Below are 23,481 nucleotides of genomic sequence, written 5' to 3' on the forward strand. Positions count from 1 at the left end.
ACTCCAACACTCAGACATAATTTACAAACAAACATTTGTGTATAGTGCGTCTGCCAGATCAGAGGCAGTAGGGACGACCAAGGATGTTCTCTTTATAAGTGTGTGAATTGGACCATTTTCCTGTCAAAATGTAACGAGTACTTTTGGGTGTCAGGGAAAATGTATGGAGTAAAAAGTGCATTATTGTCTTTAGGAATGTAGTGAAAGTAAAGTAAAAGTTGCCAAAAATATAAATTGTAAATTAATGTGCAGATACACCAAAAAACTTAAGGTACTTTACACCACTGATGAAAACTCTCTTGGTAGATAGTGTGGTCTACAGCTTATCATGAGGTACTCTACCTCAGGCAAGCAATATCTCAAAACACCAGTGTCAACGTCAACAGTGAAGAGGCGACTCCAGGATGCTGGCCTTCTAGGCAGAGTTCCTCTGTCCAGTGTCTGTGTTCTTTTGCCCATCTCAATCTTTTATTTTTATTGGCCTGTCTGAGATATAGCTTTTTCTTTGCAACGCTACGAGTGATGGTTGCTGATAGTGGGCCTCTGTACGCCTATGTAGATATTCCATTACAAATCTGCCGTTTCCAGATACAATAGTCATTTACAACATTAACAATGTCTACACTGTATTTTTGATCAATTTGATGTTATTTGAATGGACAAAAAAATGTTATTTTCTTTCAAAAACAAGGACGTTTCTAAGTGACCCCAAACTTTTGAACGGTAGTGTATGTACAATAAGTTGACTCACTTTGTCTCTCCCTCTCCTTACCTACCCCTCGTTTCCCTTTTTGTAAGCAAACGGTCATGCTTTTGTTAGTCCACAAGGGACCTGTTTTCATTGTATTACGTTAGTAATCGATAACCTATACCATGCATGTATGTGTGTTTATGTTTAATTGAATCGAGCATCAATTAAACATAGTTAGTTGATAAAATAAATAACAGTCATCAGGATGAATGATTGTCACGTCATGACAGTAGGATAGTCTCGAATGGAGCTCATCCAGTTTATTCTCCAGTGATTGCACGTTGGATAATAGAACGGATGGTAGAGGCGGTTACCCACTCGCCGACGAATTCTCACAAGGCACCCTGATCTCCTCCCCCTGTATTTCCTTATTTTCTTTGTGTGAATGACGAGGATTTGGGCCTTGTCTGGGGGCAACATTATATCCTTTGCGTCCGACTCATTAAGTGGTAACAATTCATCACATTTCTGGTACTTCAACAAAAACAAACTGGGAACCAATGTTTGGGATGCTACATGTTTTTAATACATTTCAAAGCCGCAAAGGTGTACATATAGTGAAATGTAAATACCACAGTAAAATCAAATGCACCTGTGAACCTAGAACAATATTGTATCTGCAGTCACAATGTCAGCAGTCTGTAACACTGACCTGGGAGCCATAACAACACACACTGCATTACACTTTATTACAGTATGTTAGTTGCCATATCCTGTAATGGGCTGAGTTATTCAATGACAACATCTAAACATAGCAATGGCCACCCCTAGTAAAGCGATAACAAATGCCCTCCTCATACACCTCCCTTCAACAGAACATCAGCCTTATCCCCTCCAATATTCAAGGCAAACCCCTGTGGGTTCATGTCAATTAAACATTCGATAGAGAACTGCCACTGTATTGGTGCTGTGGAACTCAGTGCTCTTATATAATAGCGGCAGCATTGGCTTAATGGTGTCTGACAATGAGGCTGGAGTTTGGGCGGCCTGTCTATGGCAGGAAGCAGCACAGAGTGGTCCTCTGGCGGCAGGCCAGCACTGAGGAGCAGCTAAACCACCAGCCTGGAGGCAGAATTAAGGGAATTACTTGATGTGTGATTTTTGGCAGCATTTTCTCTCTGACGGAATAAAATACAAAGGAAAAGGGGATGAGCTGAGTACAAGAGCTCAGGTGCCTCTCCAATCACTGTGGTTGAGTGAGGGGGGGTGAAGAAGGAAAAATATAGTCATTTTATTCAAAGCTAATTATCATATGCCATTTAGCAGACATTTTACAGTTGAAGTCGGAAGTTTAAATACACCTTAGCCAAATACATTTAAACTCAGTTTTTCACAATTCCTGACATTTAATCCTAGTAAAAATTCCCTGTCTTAGGTCAGTTCGAATCACCTCTTTATTTTAAGAATGTGAAATGTCAGAATAATAGTAGAGAGAATTATTTATTTCAGCTTTTATTTCTTCCATCACATTCCCAGGGGGTCAGAAGTTTACATACACTCAATTAGTATTTGGTAGCATTGCCTTTAAAATGTTTAACTTGGGTCAAACGTTTCGGGTAGCCTTCCACAACCTTTCCACAATAAGTTGGGTGAATTTTGGCCCGTTCCTCCTGACAGTGCTGGTGTAACTGAGTCAGGACTGTAGGCCTCCTTGCTCGCACACGCTTTTCAGTTCTGCCCACAAATTTTCTATAGGATTGAGATCAGGGCTTAGTGATGGCCACTCCAATACCTTGACTTTGTTGTCCTTAAGCCATTTTGCCACAACTTTGGAAGTATGCTTGGGGTCATTGTCCATTTGTAAGACCCATTTGCAGTCAAGCTTTAACTTCCTGACTGATGTCTTGAGATGTTGCATCAATATATCCACGTCATTTTTCTCCCTCATGATGCCATCTATTTTGTGAAGTGCACCAGGCCCTCCTGCAGCAAATGGTCATTATGGCCAAACAGTTCTATTTTTGTTTCATCAGACCAGAGGACATTTCTCCAAAAATTACGATCTTTGTCCCCATGTGCAGTTGCAAACCGTAGTCTGGCTTTTTTATGGAGGTTTTGGAGCAGTGGCTTCTTCCTTGCTGAGCGGCCTTTCAGGTTATGTCGATATAGGTCTTGTTTTACTGTGGAAATAGATACTTTTATACCTGTTTCCTCCAGCATCTTCACAAGGTCCTTTGCTGTTGTTCTGGGATTGATTTGCACTTTTCACACCAAAGTACGTTCATCTCTAGGAGACAGAACGCGTCTCCTTCCTGAGCGGTATGACTGCTGCGTGGTCCCATGGTGTTTATACTTGCGTACTATTGTTTGTACAGATGAACATGGCGTTTGGAAATTGCTCCCAAGGATGAACCAGAGTTGTGGAGGTCTACAATTTTTTTTCTGAGGTCTTGGCTGATTTATTTTGTTTTTCCCATGATGTCAAGCAAAGAGGCACGGGAGTAGGCCTTGAAGGTAGGCCTTGAAATACATACCTCCAATTGACTCAAATGATGTCAATTAGCCTATCAGAAGCTTCTAAAGCCATGACATAATTTTCTGGAATTTTCCAAGCTGTTTAAAGGCACAGTCAACTTAGTGTATGTAAACTTCTGACCCACTGGAATTGTGATACAGTGAATTATAAGTGAAATAATCTGTCTGTAAACAATTGTTGGAAAAATTACTTGTGTCATGCACAAAGTAGATGTCCTAACCGACTTGCCAAAAATTCATTTGTGGAGTGGTTGAAAAACGAGTTTTAATGACTCCAAACGAAGTGTATGTAAACTTCCGACTTCAACTGTATATAAACCGATTTACACTAGTGCGTGAATAGCATTTCACATGGGTGGCCCCAGCGGTAAAAATTGTAATGCTCTCATGTTCTATATCATCCTATTACATCAGCCATTGCAAACTTTAGCATCGTCTTCTAATTCGTAGAATTAAAGAATGGCGCTGGAGGGATTCAAAGAATGGCGCTGGAGGGGATGGCTGCCGTTTTACGGGCTCCTAACCAATTTAGCTATTTTGTGTGTTTTTTTTCGCATTGTTTGTAAACGATTTTGTACACAATGTTGATGCTACCGTCTCGTATGACCGAAAAGTGATTCTGGATATCAGAACAGCGATTACGCACCTCGAACTGAACAAAGATTTTTCTTTAATAATAAACACCAAGCAAATTCTTACTGAAACAGTACTGTAAAATAAATGGTAACAATTTGTAAAATAAAGGGTAACACTGGTGGTTACTCATACTTATCTTTTATTTACAAGGTATTAACTAAGAATTCAACAAAAGTTGTGTCACTGAATCTCAAAGAAACCAAAATGTAATTCCTATACAGTTATTAGGTAATTATTGTTTTAACTATGTAATTCCTACATAACTACCTGGCAGGGAGCTGTAAAACAAAGCGTTATTAAATAAAGCCTAACTAGGATTGCTGTTTAGAGAAGCGAAGCTAACAGTTTCTCCCATTTATTTTTCTTTCTCCTTTTTGCCAGTCTAAATTACAGTGGGATGTGCCTTGCCTCTGACGCCCAATTCAGTGACTTCCTAGATGGGATGGGCCCTGCACAGTTTGTTGGGCGACAGACATTAGCCACAACATCATTGGGTGAGAGTTACTAAACGCTGTGCTTGAGATAGCTCTGGAGCCAAAAGAGGTCCCTTAAATGTTATTGTATTTATTTATTTAACCTTTATTTAACTGGACAGATATATTGTGCAGTAATGGACAGAAGGGGCCACACCTCACCACATGAGCAAAATATATATTGTTCGTGTTAAAGTAAAAAGATTTGTGTGGTTTCATGAGTTAGGAAATGTATTAAAATTATGTAATGTGTATGAACTATACAGCCAACTTTCAACAGTAGTAAAGTTTGTGAGTGTGAGTGACTATAGTCATAGATATGTTTATAATTATCCAGGTGATGTTGAAATAGGCCTGCTGGAGAGAAATGGTGGTTTGGAGGTGGAGATTGTGCAGGCCAGAGGACTCACACAGAAACCTGGATCCAAAGGACCTCCAGGTGAGCAAGGAGCTGCAACCATCATCTAATCCCTTTAGTTCTCTGGGAGATGATATCCAATCAGAACTCAAAACAAACCAAATGTTGCTACAGTGGGGGGAAGAAACAAAACAATTTTTGAGACACTGCAAACCTTGTTCCTCATGGTAGATTTCAAGATGTCAAAGTCTAATCTTTAATCTTGTAATCTGAAATGGGGGATGAAAAGCGTATCTGTGTGATCTGATTGCATTGAGGTATTACGCGTTCCCCAGAGACACGCAATGCAATAATACCTGTCTTCTCTTGTTGCCAGCGGCTTACATTAAAGTGTACCTACTTGAAAAGGGGATCTGTGTTGCAAAAAAGAAGACAAAGTCGGTTAGGAAATCCCTGGACCCTCTGTATAACCAAGTGCTGGTGTTCTCGGAGAGTCCACAGGCGAAAGTCGTTCAGGTAAGGTAAAACAGACTTCAGTCACCATTCACTCCATATACGTAGATGTTCATCAGTTTCATGTTCATACGGGCACGCAATGGAAAACGTTTAAAAATGTTTTGCAACAGAAAATGATTATGAGCGTCCAAGTAGTCCCTCCCCTTTTCCATCTCTTTTCTTCCGCTCGGTGCCCAATGAACATGACCCTGGCGGTCTCTACGATAAAAACAAAGGCAGTGACTGCGGCAATCAAAGATATCTCTGAATATTTACTCCTGTTGACGAAAACCTCAAATGCAGGACACCGGGCTAATGCTAACTAGTGTTGTTTTATAATTATGTAGACTAGCCTATGAAGATGTAAAGACAACATCATGTAAAGTATATCTATAAGTGTAGAGCCTCCATCTACCATTACCAGCGGAACAAATTCCTTGCCCCAAAGGTGCAATCAGATGATGGAAAGTGCTGATTTGTACGATTGCTCCAGGAAGCCTAATATACAAGTCCACAGGAGATTTTTCTCCACTCATTGTTTCCTCCCTGCTCCCTCTCACACCTTCTTCCTGTTTACTTCTCACACACACACCTATGGCCGTACACACATACAAAATCGGTTTCTATTAGTATGGGATCAGGCTGGCCCACTCGGCTATTAGAACAAGCACAATGGAAGGACTGAAGGCATGCTGAGTTTACGCCACCGACATGCATTAGTGACTGCCAAAGAAAGAATAAAGTATAGTGACTATCCTATTTTCATATTTTGATAGCCTTATCCATTTGAGCCAGGCTCTGTATATCCCAAGTTTAGTTTCTCTATTGAAGCCGCAAAAGGGCTCTGCATGGATATGGCTAACTAAAGTCATGCCCTAGCAGTTAGAACAGAACAGAGAGGTTAATAGCCTTTCAAAACAGTCACTGTTTACTCGACAGCTTGTGAATAATCCCAGCAATGATTTGGTGTCCTATCACTGCATAATTAGATCTTTGCACCTCCCTCCTTATCATTCTGTTCAGACACATTTCTGCCTCTAGGAGACTTGGCATGGGAACACAGGGATAAACTGCCTGGTTTTCTGGTATTAGAGAGGAAAGGGGATGTTGAAAATTCATCTGAAATAACATTTTCGGGGAGAACATTTACTCCTTTCTGTCATAACAAACATTAAAGGCTTAAACAGAACCCAGCCCCTCTGCAAAATGACCTCTGGAAACCTGAGGTTGAGGAGGAACGATATTTGTAGTGGTTGCCGAGGCAGGGAAACAATCTTCCGTCCAAAGATTGAGAGAAATTAGTAGAGGTGATTTGTCTACTGAGTCCCAGAGGAAATCAATTATGGTCATTGATTATTTTGTCCTGCAGTAAATAGCATCTCTGTTTGTCTCACTGACATACCCATTTTATTTCTCCAACAGGTGATTGTTTGGGGAAACTATGGACGCATGGATCGTAAATGCTTCATGGGTGTCGCCCGCATCTTATTGGAGGAGCTGGATTTGACGAGCATGGTGATTGGCTGGTACAAGCTTTTCCCCACCTCGTCCATGGTGGACCCCACGATGGCACCGTTGATCCGGCACTCTTCCCAACTGTCCTTGGAGAGCACCGTGGGCCCATCCTTTGAGCGCTCTTAAGAACTCTGCTTACTGGCTCTTTTTGAACACACCCTTCCCTTTGTGTGCCCCCCAAAAGAAAGGCACTACCCCTTCAGAGGGATATATACTGACCGTAGTGTACTGCTCTGAGATGGTTAGTGACACTGGCCTTGCACTGTTTTTCAGAAATTATTTTTTTTAAACAGCAGAAAAAGGGGGCACCAAAGGTCTAGAAAGACTTTGAGAATAGGATTTCCTTATTCTTACTCTTGACTTGGGCTGTTTTTTTACATGGCTCCAGATAATATGTCAATGTGTGTCATGGGAGCTAGAGAGAGGTTTGCAACCCTCCTCTGGGGAGGTTTCATTCCTGTGTTCTGGTGGCAGCCATTGGGTCTGAAGCTGAAGGTTGCAACACAGAGGGGAATGTGCAATATCATGGTTATAATGTAGCTGGTACAGAAGGAAACAAGCCAACAAAAGTTCTAGACATCTACCACCAAGGGAAGCAGATTCTCTCTACAATGAAATAAGCCAAGATGAGAATTCGAATTTAAATTGAGCTTAAGTGTTGTTTGAATAGATTTAAGATTGTCTTTGAAGCTTGGCTAATATTCTAACAGTTTCAACTGTGCCAATTTACCAGTAAGTGTCTTGACTTTGTGGCTTGTGCCATTGTTCAAAAGGGTAATTTTGGAACGGAAACATCTGATTACAGCTCGTGACAGGGGCACTGAAGCTTCAGTTAGAGCTGTCCTTTTTTAAATTACAATCATCATTATGACACTGTCAAAGCAGGTAGTGATTAACACAACTCCACAAGTGAAACAGTGAGGAAAGCTTGAAATATATTTTTTCATCATCAACAAAGGTCTGAGAGGAAATATGACAGATATATAATTAAATCAAATGAATTTACAGAAAATTGTAGAGCTGTAGGGTAATGAAAATAACATGTATTTTATTTGGCCACTTTATTATAGATGTTTTTCTATGAATGTTAATCTTGAGTGAGCCAAAGTATGTTTTATGATTTATTTGATTCATGTTCAAAGGGCAGAGATGCAGAACTTGGTAGCATAGTAAGGTTGTAGCATTAGGTGGTAGCATCTGCATGACAGAATACCGTATTAGCTTATCACAAAATAATAATAGTAAGCATGAGATATTACAAGGGAAAGTGAAACAACACAAGTTGGTTAAAACTAAATTGTACATTGATTGAGCAGCTAAACGACAAAACACACACAGTGCCAACGAACAGTTAAAAGTGGTTCAACATGTAGAATGGTCGGGAAATAAACAGAAGATTATGGCCAATGTTCTGGTCAGAGGGGATAGGATGGACACCCACGGCTTTTAACAATTCACTGGAACATTGTGTATTGTCCTTAACATGTAGCAGTTAAGTTCAGATTTATGAAGATTATTGCAATTCTGACTTATGTGTTACTGTCAAAAACAGAATAGCTGTATTAATTATTATGAAACAAGTGTATTTGGTCCGTTTAAGTACTATACAGAACACCTGGATCTAGCAAGAATGAGCCTACATGTTGTGTATAATGTACTAAGTCAACATTTTTATGAAATGTAAAAAAATGTAAAATAATATGGAGACAACATTTTGAAAATGCTGAATTAACTTGAAGACTAAATTCAAGTCTTAATTAAGATGAACATTAAATTGTAGGCACAGCATCAAAGTGGTAAAGATTAGAGCTCACTTGAGCAGGTAGCACTGGTACAGGAATATGATACCAATACTTACTGTTTTGAAACATGTATTTTTCCAACCAATATCTTAATTTTGTAAAGCAATAAGTAGCAGCACCCATCCACAACAATCCACGACAAACCTCCATGTTTTGTCCCTCGAAGTGTGATGTATAAGGCTAAAACTATAATTAAGCTAATACAACCTGTAAGTAATCTATATGCAATCCAGTGTAGACAATAAGTTTAGCATCTGTGTAAAGTATGTATATACTGTATGTATGTATGTATGCATGCATTTGTCAGTTCAAACACATGCATACACTTATACACTTATACACTTATACACTTATACACACACACACACACACACACACACACACACACACACACACACACACACACACACACACACACACACACACACACGTGTATGCATGTGTTTGAACTGACAAATGCTACATCATTAGGGTGGCACAATAGGACAAGAGGACAAGATTAAAAAGAGTTGGTGATAGTATGAGAATCAGTTTCACTCACAGTCTGACCAGAAAACTAATTTACCACATTGTACCAAGCTTACAATCAAACAAGAAAACATTTGGATTGAACCTTTACTAGCCTGAACATATTATATAGAATAGACATGAAAAGAAAGATGCCATATTATTAAAGAATATTGGAAAAACTAGTTAAGGATTTAAAACAATTGTAAAAAGTGCATTGTACTGTATTTTGTAAATTTCACACATGAAAAAAAATATTTTGATCAAATGTACAGATCAAATCAATCTACTTATCTTAAATGGAATGTTTTTGTATTTTTTATTTCTTTGTGCCAAAATATTTTCTTTTTATATGTAAAACAAACCTTTGGGGAAAAATCTATGTTTTCAAAAATAACTGATATTATTTAGTACCATGTCAACTGAAAGATACACATGGCATTAAATAATCTATCTCCGTTTTAAAACTTAAGTCATTTTCCATTCAAAAACTGATGGAAGGTTTTAGTTTGAGGAATAACCTTTATCAATTAAAGACAATACCTTCCAGGCTTCTGTTCCTTATACCATTACTTTCAAAATCAATTTAAAGTAGCTATATGAAAAATTAAGAAAATAATATTGACATTGCATGGTTGTCATTCACCTACTTTAGTACTTCGGTGTACCATTTTGGATTTCCAAATGGAATGGAACATGGTTTATTGTAAAATTGACCAACTGTGATATAATAAAAAATAAATGTTATGATTGAATGAAACACATTGGTATTGTAGGAAATGTTTGAAGAATGTTCAAAATATTAACCATGTAACTACTTACAAGTGCAACCCAATTTCAAATGTAACTTGTGGTTGTTTCATATATCTCAGCCATAGAGGTATGATGTCGTCTATCCAACAGTTTAATTCATGAGTCTGTTGCAGTGGCGTGTGACTTTGAGTTTGTTATAATGAGATGTTTCAATATGGTTAAATGGTGGAGAATGTCAAAAACACAAAAATATACTATCATCAGAATCCCTATCCCTTTTGTTTTACTCGTATCTGTCATGCACATCTAAATTCATTACCATCAATCGTGATGCAAGTAGAGGCCTTAAAAACACAAGAATCTTACCAGATGACTTAACAATCCTAAAATGTAATTCAAGGAGCAAAAAAAGTGTGAAAATGTGAACAGTTTTTTTTTCTCTCCCATGTCTCAACTTATTTTGAATTCAATTTTGTCTAATGCTTATTTGTTCACAGTTCAATTTGCCCCATGTTGGCGTCTCTGTTGCTATGCGGGTTTAGGTATTTAAAAGAGGAAAGCACTGTTTTATGTTCGTAAAATACATGGGTGTGTTTCAACTAGACCCAGAGCATATCATTCTCTTGTGCAGAGGTGTGGGATGAAATGGGGAACACATCCTTTCTGATGCTGTTAAGCATGTGGATCCCTGGTTTATTCACAATCATTTATAACATGACTATTTGAAATTCTTTCAAACTAATTGTTGAGTAATGCACAATTTGGTGAATTATTATTCTATTCCAACTGTCAATAAAATAGTTTACTCCTATTTGTAACGACATGTTGTGAACATTGCTGTGTGTATCTTTGACAGACAACATGAAATCAACAGATTATGGTAAGCAATAAAATCTATACCGATACATCAATGTTAATTATTTATGAACGGATGATGTAAACAATGCAACCTAGTCTAAAGTAATATTTTCTGCATTTTCAGAGTCTTGGCCGAGGAATAAAGTTACCTACAGCATTTGTAGACTGTATAGGGCACTCCATGGCGGTCATAGACAGAGCACAGCCTGGTTGTTGGTTGTTCTTTGCAGAGTGCACATTACTCTGTGTCATGGTTTAAAAAAACGAAATCCATGTGGCTGCACATGTCATCCCAGGACAGTCCTGTATCTCAGCCCCTCTTCAGGTGTCCCAACTTTTCTTTCAACAAAAAATATCCTTTTGTCAGCAAGACACATCAGTTACTTCAGGCTACAAGAGAGTAAACTCAAAGACAATTGCTGAATGTCATTACACTTTTGAGCTGTTACATACAGTAAATCAAATGCCGCGAGTGCACAGTGCAGTTTGGATGCTGGAATTACTTTGGAGTGGACGAACATACATAGGGAACTTAGTTTTTGAATTGATTTGTTTGAATAGACCTCCGAAGGTCACGGTATAATTCGGCCTCTCGTCCTTTTTCGTGTGAATGTCAACACAACAGACTTCTGCTTGTGTCTGGCAGCCTTCCGGGCTCTCCCGCTCTCCCTCTCACATATGAAATCCTGTAGTAACCAAAAAAGTGTTTAATAAATCAAAATATATTTCATATTTTATATCTTCAAAGCAGCTACCCTTTATGACAGCTTTGCACACTCTTGGCATTCTCTCAACCAGCTTCACCTGGAATGCTTTTCAAAGAGTCTTGAAGGAGTTCCCACATATGCTGAGCACTTGTTGGCTGCTTTTCCTTCACTCTGCGGTCCAACTCATCCCAAACCATCTAAATTTGGTTGAGATCAGGTGATTGTGGAGGCCAGGTCATCTGATGCAGCACTCCATCACTCTTCTTCTTGGTCAAATAGCCCTTACACAGCATTGAGGTGTATTGGGTCATTGTCCTGTTGAAAAACAAATGACAGTCCCACTAAGCGCAAACCAGATGGGATGGTGTATCGCTGCAGAATGCTGTGGTGGCCATGCTGGTTAAGTGTGCCTGGAATTCTAAATAAATCACAGACAGTGTCACCAGCAAATCACCCCCACACCATCACACCTCCTCCTCCATGCTGCACGGTGGGAACCAAACATAAGGAGATAATCCGTTCACCTACTCTGCATCTCACAAAGACCCTTCACAAAGACCCTTCCTTTGCAGCAATTTGACCATGGCCTTATTCATGCAGTCTCCTCTGCACAGTTGATGTTGAGATGTGTCTGTTGCTTGAACTCTGTGAAGCATTTATTTGGGCTGCAATTTCTAAGGCTGGTAACTCTAATGAACTTATCCTCTGCAGCAGAGGTAAATCTGGGTCTTCCGTTCTTGTGGCAGTCCTCATGAGAGCCAGTTTCATCATAGTGCTTGATGATTTTTGCGACTGCACTTGCCGAAATATTAGTTCTTGAAGGTTTCCGGATTGACTGACCTTCATGCCTTAAAGTAATGATGGACTGTAATTTGTCTTTGCTTATTTGAGCTGTTCTTGCCATAATATGGACTTGGTATTTTACCAAATAGGGCCATCTTCTGTATACCACCCCTATCTTGTCACAACAAAACTGATTGGCTCAAACACATTAATTTCACAAGGCACACCTGTTAATTGAAATGCATTCCAGGTGACTACCTCATAAAGCTGGTTGAGAGAATACCAAGAGTGTGCAAAGCTGCCATCAAGGCAAAGGGTGGCTATTTGAACAATCTCAAATATAAAATATATTTTGATTTGTTTAACACTTTTTTGGTTACTACTTGATTCCATATGTGTTATTTCATAGTTTTGATGTCTTCACTATTATTCTACAATGTAGAAAATAGTAAAAATAAAGATCAACCCTTGGAATGAGTAGGCGTGTCCAAACTTTTGACTGGTACTGTATGTACATAGAGACATGCACCCGCCCAAATACCCACCCACCCACCCACCTACCCACACACACACACACACACACACACAATTCTTAGATAAGGGGCTTTTGGCTCACAACCAAAGAACTGTCACCCACAAGTCAAAGATGATCAAAGAGAGGAAAACCAACATTTCCCCACCAAAAACATATTTCCAGTAACACAAAAATGTTTTCTTTATAAATAAAGCTGTTTGGGGGAAATATACTGCTCAAAAAAATTAAGGGAACACTTAAACAACACAATGTAACTCCAAGTCAATCACACTTCTGTGAAATCAAACTGTCCACTTAGGAAGCAACACTGATTGACAAAAAATGTCACATGCTGTTGTGCAAATGGAATAGACAACATGTGGAAATGATAGGCAATAAGCAAGACACCCCCAATAAAGGAGTGGTTCTGCAGGTGGAGACCACAGACCACTTCTCAGTTCCTATGCTTCCTGGCTGATGTTTTGGTCACTTTTGAATGCTGGCGGTGCTTTCACTCTAGTGGTAGCATGAGACGGAGTCTACAACCCACACAAGTGGCTCAGGTGGTGCAGCTCATCCAGGATGGCACATCAATGCGAGCTGTGGCAAGAAGGTTTGCTGTGTCTGTCAGCGTAGTGTCCAGAGCATGGAGGCACTACCAGGAGACAGGCCAGTACATCAGGAGACGTGGAGGAGGCCGTAGGAGGGCAACAACCCAGCAGCAGGACCGCTACCTCCGCCTTTGTGCAAGGAGGAGCAGGAGGAGCACTGCCAGAGCCCTGCAAAATGACCTCCAGCAGGCCACAAATGTGCATGTCTCTGCTCAAACGGTCAGAAACAGACTCCATGAGGGTGGTATGAGGGCCCGACGTCCACAAGTGGGGGTTGTGCTTACAGCCCAACACCGTGCAGACGTTTGGCATTTGCCAGAGAACACCAAGATTGGCAAATTCGCCACTGGCGCCCTGTGCTCTTCACAGATGAAAGCAGGTTCACACTGAGCACGTGACAGACGTGACAGAGTCTGGAGAAGCCATGGAGAACGTTCTGCTGCCTGCAACATCCTCCAGCAGGACCAGTTTGGCGGTGGGTCAGTCATGGTGTGGGGTGGCATTTCTTTGGGGGGACGCACAGCCCTCCATGTGCTCGCCAGAGGTTGCCTGACTGCCATTAGGTACCGAGATGAGATCCTTAGACCCCTTGTGAGACCATATGCTGGTGCGGTTGGCCCTGGGTTCCTCCTAATGCAAGACAATGCTAGACCTCATGTGGCTGGAGTGTGTCAGCAGTTCCTGCAAGAGGAAGGCATTGATGCTATGGACTGGCCCGCCCGTTCCCCAGACCTGAATCCAATTGAGCACATCTGGGACATCATGTCTCGCTCCATCTACCAACGCCACGTTGCACCACAGACTGTCCAGGAGTTGGTGGATGCTTTAGTCCAGGCCTGGGAGGAGATCCCTCAAGAGACCATCCGCCACCTCATCAGGAGCATGCCCAGGCGTTGTAGGGAGGTCATACAGGCCCGTGGAGGCCACACACACTACTGAGCCTCATTTTGACTTGTTTTAAGGACATTACATCAAAGTTGGATCAGCCTGTAGTGTGACTCTAAATCCAGACCTCCATGGGTTGATAAATTGGATTTCCATTGATTATTTTTGTGTGATTTTGTTGTCAGCACATTCATCTATGTGAAGAAAAAAGTAGTTAATAAGATTATTTCTTTCATTCAGATCTAGGATGTGTTGTTTAAGTGTTCCCTTTATTTTTTGAGCAGTGTATAATACAGTCAAGAACAAACAAATAAATAACCTGTATCACTGTATACAAATCTGGAAATGTACAAATTGACTTTCTGTAAGAAGACTTACATGCTTTAATTTTGAAATAAATGTTCACGTTAACCAACTATCCCTGTTAATATAAAGATGTGAGCTGTTTATTGTATATCATATTTCAATCATGGAATGAAAAAACTACACTGATTGCTGATAGCTTATTGTACGTTCCAGTAACATGATCTTATAATGTTTTAAATGTTTAGCATATCATGTTCAGCATACTCAAGATTGCCTCCCATATCTAATAGAGCATCGTTAGGCTCTATTCAAAACCAGCTTCTAGCATAAATGGTAGTCGAAACTCAGGAACTGCAACCACCACTGGTAGCTAGTGGAACACCACAACTGGGGTGGCAGTGTAGCCTAGTGGTTAGAGTGTTGGACTAGTAACCAAAAGGTTGCAAATTCAAACCCCTGAACTGACAAGGTAGAAATCTGTCATTCTGCCCCTGAACAAGGCAGTTAACCCATTGTTCCTAGGCTGTCATTGAAAATAAGAATTTGTTCTTAACTGACTTGCCTAGTTAAATGAAGGTTAAAAAATGGGTCCTTTACTCATGTCCAATACAGATGTAGGAGCACTTTCATGCAATGCAGGACATTTTTAACTTGTAGTGTATTTAAGGTTTAAAAAGGCTTCTGAAGTTTTTAATTTCCACTTTGAAATTTCAGACTTGACTTTCCCTTGATTTTCTACTCATGTTCAATGGCTATCATCGTTTGCATAATGAAGAGTTGTATCCATTTGCCAATGGCTTGCATAGTTAACATTTTGCAAAGGATTATTTGTGTACCAACAAATGTACATGTACAAAGAAATGTACATGTGAAAATCCATGTGAAACCCCGGAAAACCATGTCTGACTCACGTAAACAAAATATCCACGTGACATTTTTCAGATGTGACTTGTTTAAGCGTGTGTTCTAGTGGTGTCAGTTGTTTGTTCTCCTGCACCCGCCCGCATTTGCTAATAAACCTCCGCAACCACCCAACTGTATGTGATGAAGTGAAAATCTGACCGCACCTGACTCTAACCAGGAAATATTGAAAATGTGCTGCAGGCTACAGTCAGAGACGGCAGAACGATTTTTTTACTATTTGTTAGTCAACTTGTCTGTGACTAGATAGATGCAGCATCTCTCCTGTTATAATATGTTGCCTTAGAAGACAAACTAACCTTTGCTGACCAGAATTATAAGGGCATAAGGCAAGCCACAGATGCAGACACAGGAGGCAGATGGTTAGAATCTTTGTTGTTTATTTCATCCAAAAGGAGTAGGTAAGGGAATGGCCGTGGAGAGGCAAATGGTCAAAACTTGATTCTGAGTCCAAGAGGTAAAGAGTGGAAGACAGGCTCGATGTCAGGGCAGGCAGAAGGGTCAGGGAGGCGGGTACGGACTCCAAAAAAAACAGGCAAGGGTCAAAACCGGGAAGATCAGAAAAAGAGAATGGAGAACAGAAGCACAGGAAAAACACGCTGGTTGACTTGAAAACATACAAGACAAACTGGCGCAGAGAGACAGGAAACACAAGGATAAATACACTACTGAAAATAAGCGACACCTGGAGGAGGTGGAGACAATCACAAGAACAGGTGAAATAGATCAGGGCATGACAGTAGTACCCCCCCCCACCCCCCCCGGGACGCCACCTGGCGTCCTACCTGGGCGCATACCTAGCTGACCAAGGTGTCGGCGGTGAAAATCGGCGATGAGGGCAGGGTCCAGGATGTCTTTAGCTGGAACCCAGCACCTCTCCTCCGGACCATAACCCTCCCAGCCAACCAGGTACTGGAAACCCCTGCCCCGTGGTCGAACCCTCAGGAGGCATCTCACCTTATACGCCGGCTGGCCATCGATGACCCGGGGGGAGGGATGGGCCTAGAAACGGATGTCAGAGGACTGTGCAACAAGGGCTTAATCCTGGACACATGTAAAGTAGGGTGAACACGGAGGGTACGGTGCAACAGCAGATGGACAGCAGTGGGATTAATGACTCTAGAAATGGGGAAAGGACCAATGAAAAGGGGGGAAAGTTTATGGGATTCTACCCATAGGGGTAGATCCCGAGTGGATAACCATACCCTCTGCCCGACAGTGAGGAGCCAGAGACCGGTGGCAGTCTGCTTGTCGACGATACCTGGAGGTTGTCTTGAGAAGAGCCGCCAGATCTCTTTTCCAGGTACTCCGACAGTGACGGACGGACATCTGGGCTGAAGGTGGGTTGACCTCCGCATCTTGCTCTGGGAAGAGCGGGGGCTTATATCCCATGGAGCATTCGAAGGGGGATAGTCCAGTAGCCGAGCAGGGGAGAGTGTTCCTGGCATATTCCACCCAGACCAGTTGCTGACTCCAGGTGGTGGGGTTACTGGCAACAAGACACTGGAGTGCCCTGTCCATATCTTGATCAGCTCGCTCCGACTGGCCGTTGGACTGGGGATAAAACACGGAGGACAGGCTGGCCGACGACCCGATAAGGGTGCAGAATGCCTTCCAGAATCGAGACGAAAACTGAGGACCCCGATCTGAGACAATGTCGACCTTGAGTCCATGGATTCGCAAGACGTGCTGCACCATGAGCTGGGCCGTCTCCTTGGCGGAAGGTCATTTAGAAAGAGGGATGAAATGGGCGGCCTTGGAGAACCTGTCAACCATCATCAGGATGGTGGTGTTGCCATCTGACGGAGGAAGCCCAGTGACAAAATCCAGGGAAATATGGAACCAGGGGCGATGAGGAACAGGAAATGGCTGAAAGTGACCAGACGGCGCTTACTGCAGAGTTTTGCTTTGAGCACACACCATGCATGCGGTGATGGAGCCATGGTGGTCCACCAGAAGCGCTGTCGATGGAAAGCCAGGGTATGACAAGAACCAGGATGACAGGTAAGCTTGGAGCAGTGAGCCCATTTCAGGACTTGGGACCGGACTGAATCAGGAACGAACATCCGGTTAGCCGGACCTTCCCCAGCGTCCAGCTGGGAACATTGTGCTTTGTGAACCAGAGCCTCAATACCCCAGACAACTGCACCCGCCAAACATGAGGCAGGGAGGATGGTCTCTGATTCCAAGGGTGTGGCAGCGGAACTGTACAGATGGGAAAGAGTGTCCGACTTCACATTTTTGGACTCTGGGTTGTAGGAGAAGGTGAAATTAAACCTAGTGAATAAGAGAGCACACCGGGCCTGCCAAGAGTTAAGGCGCTTGGTTGTGCGGAGATATTCCAAATTCTTGTGGTCGGTCCAAACCAAAAATTGATGTTCCACCCCTTCCAGCCAATGCCTCCACTCCTCCAGCGCCATATTTACTGCTAGGAGTTCCCGGTTACCAACGTCATAGTTCCTCTCCGCCGAGTTGAGACGATGGGACATGAAGGCACAGGGATGAAGCTTTTGGTCCTGGATGGATCGCTGAGAAAGAATGGCCCCTACTCCCACGTCAGAAGCGTCACTCTCCACCACAAACTGATGGGTCGGATCCGGATGGATGAGGATGGTGGCAGTGGTGAATGGTTGCTTCAAATCCACAAAAGCCTTGTTTGTTGAAAGGGGGATCGTGTAAACAGTACTGTGGGAGAGGTGAGTGCAGAGAGGGGAGCAGCCAGGTTGCTGTAGACCCGAATGGCTGTAAAAAATAGAAAACCCCAGGATCCGCTGTAGCTGCACCCTGTACGTGGGTTGGAACCAATCCACAACGCTCTCACTTTTTCCGGATCCATCTGAACATTCCCTACAGAGATGATTTTGGGGCGGCAGGTAGTCTAGTGGTTAGAGCATTGGACTAGTAACCGGGAGTTTGTAAGATCAAATCCCCAAGGTGAACATCTGGCGTTCCGCCCCTGAACAAGGCAGTTAACCCACTGTTCCTAGGCTGTCATTGAAAATAAGGATTTGCTCTTTACTGATTTGCCTAGTTAAATAAAAGGTACATTTTTCTTTAAATAATGTATCCCGGAAAAGTGATTGTGGAGCGATGGAACTCGCTCTTCTCCTCTTTAAAACTTCTTAGGGATAGCCCCCTTTTTTTCAATTTTTGACAAAAATGACATACCCAAATCTAACTGCCTGTAGCTCAGGCCCTGAAACAAGGATATGAATATTGTTGGTACCATTTGAAAGGAAACACATTGAGGTTTGTGGAAATGTGAATTGAATGTGGGAGAATATAACACAATAGATCTGGTAGAAGAAAATACAAAGAAAAAAACAACCTAAATACGAACGTGATTTGACTGGATGAAACAACGTTTAGGGTTAGATTTTCACAGACTCCTTTCTTTGCAAATTGAATGAGTGGAAATACAAAATTGATCGTGCATGCTATATGGACCTTTTTAGGATATGAAAAAGGATTTAATCTAACAAAACAACACTTCATGTTATCTCTGGGACCCTTCAGATGATATATCAGAGCAAGATTTCAGAATTTAACCTGTTGGGGATAGGGGGCAGTATTTGCACGGCCGGATAAAAAACGTACCCGATTTAATCTGGTTACTACTCCTGCCCAGTAACTAGAATATGCATATAATTATTGGCTTTGGATAGAAAACACCCTAAAGTTTCTAAAACTGTTTGAATGGTGTCTGTGAGTATAACAGAACTCATATGGCAGGCAAAAACCTGAGAAGATTTCATGCAGGAAGTGGCCTGTCTGACAAGGTGTTGTTGTTCTTGCCTCTGTTTATTGAAGAGTCAGGATCTTAGCTGTAACGTGACACTTCCTACGGCTCCAATAGGCTCTCAGAGCCCGGGAAAAAGCTGAACGACGTCGAGGCAGCCCCAGGCTGAAACATATAATCGCCTTTGCCAAGTGGCCGATCAGAGGACAAAGGAATTAGGCGCGTGCCCGAGTCGACCCAGTGATATATTTTCTTTCGGCTGTTTACCTAATTGCAGATTCCCGGTCGGAATATTATCGCTTTTTTATGAGAAAAATTGCATAAAAATTGATTTTAAACAGCGATTGACATGCTTCGAAGTACGGTAATGAAATATTTAGAAATCTTTTGTCACGAAATGCGTCGTGCGCGTGACCCTTATTTACCATTCGGATAGTGTCTAGAACGCACGAACAAAACGCCGCTGTTGGAACATAACTATAGATTATTTTGGACCAAACCAACATTTGTTATTGAAGTAGAAGTCCTGGGAGTGCATTCTGATGAAGAACAGGAAAGGTAATCAAACTTTTCTAATAGTAAATCTGATTTTGGTGAAGGCTAAACTTGGTGGTTGTCTAAATAGCTAGCCCTGTGATGCTGGGCTATCTACTGAGAATATTGCAAAATGTGCTTTCACCGAAAAGCTATTTTAAAATCCGACATATCGAGTGCATAGAGGAGTTCTGCATCTATAATTCTTAAAATAATTGTTATGCTTTTTGTGAACGTTTATCGTGAGTAATTTAGTAAATTGTTAGTAAATTCGCCGGAAGTTTGCGGGGGGTATGCTAGTTCTGAACGTCACATGCTAATGTAAATAGCTGGTTTTTGATATAAATATGAACTTGATTGAACAAAACATGCATGTATTGTATAACATAATGTCCTAGGTGTGTCATCTGATGAAGATCATCAAAGGTTAGTGCTGCATTTAGCTGTGGTTTTGGTTTTTGTGACATTATATGCTAGCTTGAAAAATGGGTGTCTGATTATTTCTGGCTGGGTACTCTGCTGACATAATCTAATGTTTTGCTTTCGTTGTAAAGCCTTTTTGAAATCGGACAGTGTGGTTAGATTAAGGAGAGTCTTGTCTTTAAAATGCTGTAAAATAGTCATATGTTTGAGAAATTGAAGTAATAGCATTTCTAAGGTATTTGAAAATCGCGCCACAGGATTCAACTGGCTGTTACGTAGGTGGGATGAGTTCGTCCCGCCGGTCCTAGAGAGGTTAAATACACATTTCACCTTCAGAGGTGAATTTATGAAACCTATAGCGGTGAAAAAAAGTGTTTTGTTGTTAGGAGCTCTCCTCAAAAATAGCATAGCATTTTTTCGCAGTAATAGCTACTGTAAATTAGACAGTGCAGTTATATTAACAAGAATGTAAGCTTTCAGCCGATATAAGACACTTATATGTACCGACATTTGTTGTTTCTCTAAAATCTGCGATGGTGACAAAAGGCGTTGCATGATTTACAACTGTCCCGTTGATGGGACGCCTATCCCTAAGACGTTTTTTAACAAACAACTGGTTCTCCAGAAGGCACTGAAGAACTTGTCGCACATGGAGAACATGTTCCTGGGCAGAACGGGGGAAAACCAGGATGTCATCAAGGTATGCAAAAACAAACCGATTCAACATGTCGCGGAGCACATCGTTAACCAGAGCATTAGTGAGCATTAGTGAGTCCAAACGACATGACCAGGTACTCATGGTGTCCACTTGCTGTATTGAAATTAGTCTTCCACTCGTCTCCTTTGCTAATCCGAACAAGGTGGTAGGCATTCCAGGGGTCCAGTTTAGAAAAGATGGTTTCCCCCTGGAGATGTTCGAAAGCCGAGGAGAGGAATGGTAGCGGGTACCGGTTCTTGACAGTGATGTCATTGAGACCCCAGTAATCAATACATGGACGCAGGGTCTTGTCCTTCTTTCCCACAAAGAAGAACCCTGCGCCGTCAGGAGAGGCCGAAGGGCGAACGCTTCCTGCCTTCAGAGAGTTATCAATGTACTCCTCCATGGCCTTGGTCTCAGGGCCAGACAAGGAATGATGGTGGTGCCCGAGAGGAGATCAATCTCATAATTGTAATGACAATGTGGAGGAAGGGAGGTTGCATTAGCCTTACTGAAAACCTCCCGGAGGTCATGATACTCTGTGGGAACGGCAGAGAGATCCGAGGCCGAACTTAATCCATCAGGCAGACGTTTAGGGGAAGGCTGCGCCACCTTTAGGCAGTGTGAGTGACAGAACGGGCTCCAAACCAGGATTGAACCCGTGGTCCAGTCAATATTGGGATTGTGCTTCTGGAGCCAAGAAAATCCCAAAACAACATGGACGTGAGGAGACTCAATGAGAAGCAGCTGTATTGACTCATTGTGAGTACCAGAAATCCGCAGTCATGGGAACTGTGCTGTGCGTGACTCTGCCAATGGAACGGCTGTCCAGTGCTCTGGCATCCATGGGAACGGAAAGGGGTTAAGTGGGAATACCTAGTTTAGATACCAGGGTAGCGTCCATAAAACTCTCATAAGCCCCACAGTCAAAGAGCACCTGAAAAGACTTTGACTGGTGTCCCCACAGCAGCATAACAGCAAAAGGGGTACGGGTAATAGGAATTAGGGAGTTTCCAGTCTGACTCACCAGAGTACTTGTACCTACTAATGATCAAGGTCTCCTCACTGGACAGGTAGCAATGAAATGCCCCGCAGCACCGCAATACAAACAACTGTTGGAGCTTAGCCTATGTGAACGTTCCCTAGGCGATAATCTAGCTCTTCCCAGTTGCATAGGTTCTGGTGTATCTGATTCACCCGTCGTCAATGATTCTCGACGGAGCTCGGGTGGCTTCGGATCCTCTTGGAAAAAACATCCTCGGGGACTTCTGGGTTCCCTCGGAGGTGAGCAAGCCACTGCGGATGAACGAGTGTGCCCGAGACCAGACGTCCTCTCACTCCTGCGTTCCCTTAGGCGTCCATCAATTCTAATGGTGAGGGCGATGAGAGAGTCAAGGTCCACTGGTAGTTCCCAGGCAGCTAGCTCATCTTTTACCACCTCAGATAATCCGTGAAGAAAAGTATTGAAAAGAGACTCCGGATTCCAGGCACTCTCGGCGGCCAATGTGCGAAAATCAACCACGTAGTCTGCCACACTATGGGAGTTTTGACGTAATTCCAGAAGTTTACTGGCCGCCTCTCTCCCAGATACCGGAGAATCGAATACCTTCTTCACTTCTGCCATGGAATCTTCAAGATGACAACAAATGGCGGATTGTTGCTCCCAAACTGCCATAGCCCAGGAGAGCGCCCTTCCCGACATTAGCGTAATAACATAGATCGGTTAGATCGGTCTGAAGGAAACTAAGATGGCTGTAACTCAAAAATAAGAGAGCACTGAGAAAAAAAACCCCGGCAGGTACCAGGATCCCCAGAATATTGCTCCGGAGGAGGTAAGCAAGGTTCTCGGGGAGCCGGGGTAGACTGATCAAGCTCACCACTACTAGGAAAAAAATTACTGGGTGGTTGGGGTTTCTAAGAGGTGGCAGGCAGCCTCTGAGCTAACTCCCTGATTTGCTCCATAATCTCCTTAAACCCTTGGTCGTTGCGTTCCGTCAAGGAACGGAGCCCTTCCAGAAGGTCCTGTAACAGCTCCTCATGTCTCCCAATAGTGGCTCCCCGCAGGGTCTGCAGGGTCTGCTGGGTCTGTCATGGCCAGTTCGTACTATAAGGGCACAAGGCGAGACCCAGATGCAGACACAGGAGGCAGATGGTTAGAGTCTTTGTTGTTTATTTCATCCAAAAGGAGTAGGCAAGAGAATGGTTGTGGACAGGCAAATGGTCAAAAACAGTCCAAGAGGTAAAGAGTGGCAAACAGGCTCGATGTCAGAGCAGGCAGAAGGGTCAGGCAGGCGGGTACGGAGTCCAGAAAAAACAGGCAAGGGTCAAAACCGGGAAGACTAGAAAAAGATAATGGAGAACAGGAGCATGGGAAAAACACGCTGGTTGACTTGAAAACATACAAGACAAACTGGCACAGAGAGACAGGAAACACAGGGATAAATACACTAGGAAAAATAAGCGACACCTGGAGGAGGTGGAGACAATCACAAGAACAGGTGAACAGATCAGGGCGTGACAAGAGTAATGTAATACATCGATAGAATGAAGGCTACAATCTAGAAAATGCAATAAAATGGAAGTATGTTCTTGGCCATAGCACGCTCGTAAGGAAATAGAAAGCTGTGAAAATAACCAAATAAGATTTGGTCATTTGCACTGATAAGATTTCAGTTCTGCTTGGAGCCATATTTTATGTGGTTGAAATACCATCAGCTTTTATGACGCTGATAAAAATA

The 23,481-nt window shown here is 42.4% G+C and overlaps 1 protein-coding gene across 2 annotated transcripts in view; it reads left to right on the top strand.

Annotated features, from left to right (window-relative positions):
* The window catches only part of rims4 (regulating synaptic membrane exocytosis 4), a 51,899-nt gene extending 41,229 nt beyond the window's left edge, over positions 1–10,670 (top strand). For both annotated transcript variants that reach the window (XM_014165913.3, XM_014165914.3), the window contains exons 3-6: positions 4,244–4,356; positions 4,673–4,774; positions 5,070–5,209; positions 6,611–10,670. In XM_014165913.3, the coding sequence (XP_014021388.1) occupies positions 4,244–4,356; positions 4,673–4,774; positions 5,070–5,209; positions 6,611–6,829 (574 nt within the window). In that variant the 3' untranslated portion in view covers positions 6,830–10,670. The remainder of the gene's footprint in view (positions 1–4,243; positions 4,357–4,672; positions 4,775–5,069; positions 5,210–6,610) is intronic.
* Positions 10,671–23,481: the final 12,811 nt, after the last annotated feature.

This window comes from Salmo salar, chromosome 22 (assembly GCF_965601325.2).
Source record: "Salmo salar chromosome 22, fSalSal1, whole genome shotgun sequence".
In the NCBI taxonomy this organism is placed as follows: domain Eukaryota; kingdom Metazoa; phylum Chordata; class Actinopteri; order Salmoniformes; family Salmonidae; genus Salmo; species Salmo salar.